The sequence below is a fragment of the Dipodomys spectabilis genome, unplaced genomic scaffold (assembly GCF_019054845.1).
Source record: "Dipodomys spectabilis isolate Male_0828 unplaced genomic scaffold, ASM1905484v1 ptg000054l, whole genome shotgun sequence".
Taxonomy (NCBI): Eukaryota; Metazoa; Chordata; class Mammalia; order Rodentia; family Heteromyidae; genus Dipodomys; species Dipodomys spectabilis.
Window position 1 is genome coordinate 1,521,152 of NW_024870731.1, and position 7,217 is coordinate 1,528,368.

Here is a 7,217-nt window from a genome sequence, read left to right on the forward strand (position 1 = left end):
AGCCCCTGTGTCGCTCATTTGTTGTGGATGTTGTGGGTTGAGCGGATGGTAGGGAAGTTCTGGCAGGTGCAGGACTTGGGGGCAGCTTGCTGCTCTCCTCCTCCCCAGCTTGGTCCTTCCCGCTGGGATCACATGTTTTTGGACATGGGGCAACAGATCTTATCTTCCTCCTCCTCTTTCTGTAATGTACCCATGAGTTATATACTACAGGGGGAAGAGAGTGGGGTCTGCTGCCCGCCTGCCTCTCCTGCTCAGGGGCCGAGCTGGTCATTTCATTGTGTTTGGCCATGGGGAGTGCTACTTCGGCTGCTGCTGCTGCTGCAGCTGCTGGTACCAGGGCAGCCTTGCTGCTCACAGTCTTGCCCTCTGTGTTGGAAATATGGGGTCTCCAAGGGAGGCAGGGTAGGCACACGGATCTCCTGCCTTTCCTGCCACCACTCCCCTGCTGCTGCTCAGCAGGCAGGCCTACAGCCAGGTGGCCCAAGGGAGCACTGGCTTGCTTCAAGTGTAGAGCCTGGCCGGTCCTGCATACGGGGGAGGGGCAAGGCGGAGGCGCAGGCAGTGCATGCCTCACCAGGCCCGTCAGGTCTTGGCCCTGGTCTTGCTGCTGCTTTAAGATTTTATAGGTTGCCATGGAGGCAGACAGGGCTGCCCCAACCTGGTCTGGGTCAAAACCCAGGAAATAGGCCATGACGTTTAGAATGGCCGGATCTGGCTCGGCCAGGGCACTCTGGCTGGGGCGTGGTGAGCGTGCCTGTGTTGCCTTTAACCAAGGGTGGCACAACACTTGCCTCACAGCAGGTCTCTTTTGAGGGTCAGGTGTCATCAGATACCTTAAGATATGTTGCAGTTCGGTGGAAAAGCTTTTGAATATTAGACACCTGCCCGCTAACACTTGCTGTTTTAGGACGCGCCAGGACCTGTCATCAAAAGGGATGTCGCCCATGACCATGAAGTAGAGTAGTATCCCCAAACTCCAGACGTCCACCTTGGGACCCTGGTATTTCTGCTGCTTAATCATTTCGGGGGGGCAATAAGCCATTGTCCCGCACCACCCGTCCAGCTCCTGCTGGGGCTGGAACCGCATACTGAGACCAAAGTCGCATAGCTTAGCTGTGCCCTGGCTGTCCAGCAGGATGTTTTCTGCTTTAATGTCGCGGTGAACGATGCCCTGGTCGTGGCAATAATTGACCGCCCTCACGATCTGCCTAAACAGAAGCCTGGCCTCCTCCTCCCTCAGTCTGACCACCTTGTACACATAGTCTGCTAGGTCTCCTTCCTCGAGGTACTCCATCACCAAGTTCACCCGCTGCTCTGCCTCCACCACCTGGTACAGTTTGATGATGTTAGGGTGCTCCACAGACTTTAAGATGTCCAGTTCTGTGTCAACAGATGGGCAGTTCTCCTTGCTGATCGTTTTCACGGCGACCAGGCTGTCTGTAGGCAGGTGCTTGGCCAGATAGACTGAGGCAAAGCCCCCCTCGCCGATGGTTCTCAGCACCCGGTAGTGAGCCCTGAGGAGCTCCTCGTGTGAGGAACTGGCCTCAAGGCCCTGCCGGGACCTCTCCTCTCTACTCTCACTACTCATCCTACACAGCACCCTAGCGATGCTGTCTAGGGAGAAAATAGAATCAAACAATGAAATAAAATGTATAAATGTATAATAAAGGAATAAAATGTAAGTAAAATATGAATAAGTATAATAAACGAATAATAAAATGTAACTACCTAACAAACTATCTATCTAACAATATAAGTAAATATAGAAAGAATAATAAATGAACAATATGCTAAAATGCTATCTAAAATGCTATCTAGTAAAAAAGTATAAGAAAAAAGTAGAGCAAGAAAAGAAAAAGGAAAAGTGAAAGAGAAGAGTAAAAGAAGAAAAGTGAGAAAAAGAAAAGTAGAGGAAAAAGTCAAGAAAAAGGAAGAAAGAAGTAAGATAGGAAAAAGTAAAAGAGGCAAAAGAGAAACCAAGTCCGAGAGAGTCAAAGCCAAATCGCAATCCAAATCCAAACACCGAAAGTCAAAGCCAAATCAATAAACCAAATCCCGAAAATCAATCACTCACCAGCCACCAACCACCTGAACTCCACCCCTCCAACTACCTACAAGAGTCCACCAGTCAGCACGCGATATATATATAGCCAGGGTTATTGTGACCTCACGAAGGTGTCTGTGATGTCAGAGCTGCCAAGCGTCTCTGCCCATGTGGGTGTCGCCCCCTGTGCCCATCTCAGTTCCTGGCCTTCAGGACGCTTCTTAGATGAGCATGCCTGGACTGGCCTTGCAGTCAGGGCCTGGGCACTGTCCTTTAGCATTTTGATTTCATTATTGTTTTCATTTTAGTGCCAGCCCTGGGCCTTGAACTCTGGGCCTGGGCACTGTCCTTGAACTTCTTTTTGCTCAAGGTTAGCACTCTACCACTTGAGCCACAGACCTACTTCCCGCTTTTTCTCTTTCTGTGTTACTGAGGAATTGAACCCAGGCAAGCACTCTAGCACTAAGCACATTCCCAGCCCCTGTCCCTGAGCTTTGATACTCAAAGCTGGTGCTCTATCAGCTGAGCCACAGTCCCACTTCTATCTTCTTGGTGCTTCATGGGAGATAATAGTCTCAGGGAATTTTCCAGCCCATGTTGCCTTTGCATTAGCATCCTCATATGCCAGCCTCCTGCTTAGCTAGGATTACAGGCCTTACAGTAGCCATATGCTTACAACACACTTACGTTAAACAGAACTTAGGTTCTGTTCAGTAAGAGTCTACTCTAAGTTTTCTTAGGTGGTTATGTAGATTGATATTTAATATTTCAACCGATGGCAGTCTAGGGAGAGTGCCGATATCAAGACTCCTAGAGTGCTCATATCCGTAATCCTAGTTACGTGTGGGGTTGGAAGTGGGAAGATTGCAGTTGGAAGCCAGCGTAGGCCAAATAGTCCATGAGAGCCCATGACAAGGGAGCAGGTTGGCATCAGGGTGCATGCCTCTCATCCCAGCCAAGGTGGCAAGTGACAAATAAGATGAAGGTTCTGGCTGCTGCCTGCTACAGAAGCAAATCCCTTTCAAAAACTACCAGCACAACACTGTTCAGTAAGAAATGTACTCATTATCTAACTTAGGTAACTGCACCCTCTCTGTGTATCTCCTTTACAGGAAAATTTAAAAGAAAAAGAACAAATGATGACCACCAGCACAGATATGGCATGACTCACTGTTTCTTTTTTTTTTTTTTTTTTAATTTTATTTTATTTTACTTGAGAACATACTGTACAGAGGGGTTACAATTACATGGGCAGGATAATGCATACATTACTTACCAAGCATTGCAGCCTCCTCCTTTGTTTACCCTTCACCTCCCTTCCCAGCCTCCCCCCTCCCTCATGACTCACTGTTTCTAAGGTCAGCTTAAGCTCAAACACTTCATCAAAACTCAAACCTCTCTTATTCCTCAATATTCTTGTTGCTTCTGCTTTAATATTGACATTATCTTGAAGTCGAATGATCACATGAGGGCTACTCTAAACACAGTATTTTTTCATTCTGTTTGGATGGATGTCAAACACGTGTCTGATATGATATTTAGAATATATAAGCAGATTCATTGTGAACTGTGCTGTATCTAGCTGAGGCAAAGATACCCTTCAGGATTTCCTAGAAGCTTACCATTAATTTTCTCATCAAAAACAAGGGAAGCCACAGAGATGTAGGTCAATCTATTCAGCCCCGAACATACTAATGATCAAACCCAAAATCTGTTCCAGCATCTGGGTCCCCCAGAAGTGACACAAACACTGCGGAATTTATTTCTACCTACAGTTCTGCCTTGAACAGCTGGGTTCTACTTTCTTACAAGTATTTCTTAGAGGTCTGAAGGAAGAACTCTGGGAAAGGTACAGTTATGGATGTTTATGCAAAGTAGGCCTCTTCATTTTCTACATAATAAAGCAACTCATGCAACCCCAATCCCTAAAGAGTAGTACTTTGAGACACCCATTGCATTGCATGCAGTTGGCAGCTTATGGCTTCATTCAAAAGGATGAAACCCAGGGCCTTCAACATGTGAGACAATCCTTGAACCAGCCCCTGCACAGTCCTAACCCTAACGTGCTTTTTTTTTTTTTTTGAATCCTGGAGTCCACATTCCCTGTGACAAACGCAGGGCAAGAGGCTGGCACTGCCTTAAAAATGAGCACTTTGAGTGCAAAGACACATGACTGCAGCCCTCTGTGGTTCTTCTCGGTCTGTCCAAGGGGTCTCAGAATGTCAGTTAACTGAAAAGAATCATCTCCTGCTAGCCAAGGGAAGTCCAGCTGCGGCTACCTGAACAGCTAGCTGCTCTCATGTTGAGATAATCTCCACTGTGATTATGATGCATTATGATGGACTGAGAGGGACGAGAGCACAGGGAGAAGAAGGGCTCTGGTGAGAGGCTGTGGCTCAGTCTTCAGCTCTCCTATGTGGAGGAGGGTCCTTAGATAGAATAGCTTCTAGGAATGGGGCTTGGAATAGAAGCAGTGTCTTAATCCTGTGTGGTTCTGACTGGCTATTGCTCATCTATCTTCAGTAGGGCCCTTACTTAAGTAGACAGGAGAGTTGAGTTTGGGAGATGTAGTTTGTTGTGTTGAGGTGTGTGCCAGATCTGGAGCTTGATCTCAGAGTCTAGGAGCTGCCTTTGAGCCTTTGTCCTTGATTAGCATTAGCACTCTAGTATGTGAGCCACAGATTTACTCCCCGCTTTTGGGGAGGTAATTGGAGAGAAGAGTCTTATGCCTGTCAGCCTGGCTTTGAACTGAGATTCTCAGATCTCAGCCTCCTGAGTTGGTCAGACTTTAGGCTGGAGCCACTGGCACTGGGCCCCTGTGGTGCATTTGCAGTTAGGTGGTAGCTCTCCCTGTGTCCATTCATCCTGCTTGAGAACCACTGTGAGTGGTTGTTCCTTCTCCTCAGCTAATGAAGAAGGCTTTCTGCAGTGTTTTCATTTGCATAAGACATAATGCTTTGATCTCTCTCTTTCTTGCTCTCTCATTCTCTCATTCTTCTTTTTGCTCAACTTTGCCCTTTATCCACTCATACTTGACCCCTTCATTTTATTTATTCATTTATTCAACACACCCAAACTCATACACAAACACAACCTACACCTAAACACAGAGAGACACACACACACAAAGAGAAAAACAGGGAGGGAGATGGAGAGGGAGAGAGAGAGAGAGCATCCCTTCCTGTTTTCATTCATTTTAAGTGGAGCGATAATAAAATACTCCTTCTAGAGTAGTCTTCTAGTTATATAGTCAATAAATTAAAAAACTTCTTCAGTATTCGTAACCCATGAACACTTCCTATATTAGCATTTATTTTTCTATTGGCTTCTGCTTATGAATCTTTCCAAAGATTCATTTGTATTTGTTATTTTACATTTTTCATAGATGTGGTTGTTTCCACTGAGGGTTCATGGGTTTACTTGAAGTTTCCTTAGTTTTAATGAACATGGTTGTGAAGGTAGCTTTAGTGCAGCCTTGCAGCATTATTTACCATAGCCAAGACGGAGTCAACCCAAATGCCCCTCCGTGGATGAACGCGTCAAGAAAATGTGGTATATTCACAATGGAATTCTATGCTTCCATCAGAAAGAGTGTTATTGCATCTTTTGTAAGAATATGGAAAGCCTTGGGGAAAAATATATTAAGTGAAGTAAGCCGGACTCAAGGAAACATAGGTTGCAGAGTTTCTCTCATTTGTGGTAGCTAGAATGTTGCTTATACCTCTACAAGTAAACACACTGGGTGGTAAGGAAGGGGTTACAAATGACTTCGCAAGTGAACACTTTGGGTGGTACCTAAGGAGTTAGAAATGAAATAATTGAAGTCTGAAAGACTCCAAGGAGAGCACAGACCGTGGAATTCCGGTGAGAGGCTAGAAGAATTAAGAGGGGAAGGGGAAGGAATTTGGGCAAGAATCTCTAGTATATACAACAGCATTGAAAAATATGAGGGAAGGCACCCTGTGCCTGAACGCAGGGTGAAGATTTTGATGTGATGACAGAGATTGAGATGCATTGTACATATAAACTGCTTTGCTAAATGTCAAAAAATGTATTATATAACCTAAAGTTAAGATAAGGGAAGGGCTGGGAACGGAGGGGCTGATGAGAACATTGAAAAGGGTAACCTTGATCAAGATTCACTGTATTCATAAACTGCTTCAATGAATGACAACTCCTTTGTACAATTACTTAAAGAAAATTAAAATATTTTTTAATGAAAGGGGGGAAAAAAGAGATTGCATAGGCCTTGGTGAGTTACTGAGCCCCCTGTCAGAGGATTAAGGCTTTGGTGGGCTGCTGAGCCCTCATCAGAGTCAAATTTGGCCCCAAATTTAAAACTGCACTTCTGTGAGCTCTGGAGCAGGCAAAACTCTCTCCCTCCCTCCCCTCCCCTTAAACTCTGTTAAGGGCTAAAATTAGCTTCTGGTTACTCTCCCTTCTTCCAAATAAAGGTATTCAAAAGGTCAATTGATAGGTAAAATGCTCTTGATAATCAGGACAAATTTGGGCTCCAGGGAATCCCCACCCAGTACTCTTCAATACAAGTATTGGAAATACTAAATGCCTTGGAAAAGCCCTGGAAAAATGTCGCCCAGCAATCATTCGTTTATACTGGTTGATATAAAAAAAAAAAAAAATGGATGAGTTTAAGTTTAAACTCCGCCCAAAAGGTCAACAAGTTTGGGTATTACTAAAAGTGTAAAAGAATTATATTGTTTTAAAGAAAAAAAGCTTAGCTAAAAGGTTTTTGGTTCTTATTAAGCATGGGGATTATTAAATTCTGTTAAATCTTCTCTCTAGCATTGACCATGTGGTGGATGTGCCATCTTGGCATTGTGGTAGCTTAGTTGCTGTTTTGTACCAACTCGATTTTTGACTTGACTTGATTCTGTGACCCTCCCTGCCAACATGGTCAGCCCAGGCACCCTCATGCCAGGCTGCAAGTCTCTTCATGTCTTGTCTCCTGTTTACTAAAAGTTTTCTTGTTGTTGGCAAAGTTTTGTGTTTTAAACTGACCACATGGTTCCATCATAATTAGGCAAAGTAATACTGCTAAAATTTCAAAAACTTTAAATGGCTGATTTTAAAATCTAAGCATGCTCTGTAGTACCAGGCCGTAGACCCTCCCCCCCCTCGCCAAAGACCACTAGGGGGCCCTCACTGATGTAAA

The 7,217-nt window shown here is 44.9% G+C and overlaps 1 protein-coding gene across 1 annotated transcript; it reads right to left on the reverse strand.

Annotated features, from left to right (window-relative positions):
* Nucleotides 1-14: 14 nt before the first annotated feature.
* On the reverse strand, nt 15-1,654 carry LOC122107899 (sperm motility kinase 4A-like). Its single transcript, XM_042679768.1, has 2 exons — nt 239-1,654; nt 15-122 (listed from the first exon to the last, which is right to left on the reverse strand). Exons 1-2 carry the CDS (start codon nt 1,586-1,588, stop codon nt 15-17), a joined length of 1,458 nt encoding a protein of 485 aa, XP_042535702.1. The 5' UTR covers nt 1,589-1,654.
* Nucleotides 1,655-7,217: the final 5,563 nt, after the last annotated feature.

Excerpts from the sequence above, each read along its gene's own strand:
- LOC122107899 (XM_042679768.1), bottom strand. The coding sequence starts at position 1,588 with ATGAGTAGTGAGAGTAGAGAGGAGAGGTCCCGGCAGGGCCTTGAGGCC. Across the intron at positions 123-238 it reads CCCCTGAGCAGGAGAGGCAG|CGGGAAGGACCAAGCTGGGG; the intron begins GCGGGCAGCAGA and ends ATGTGATCCCAG.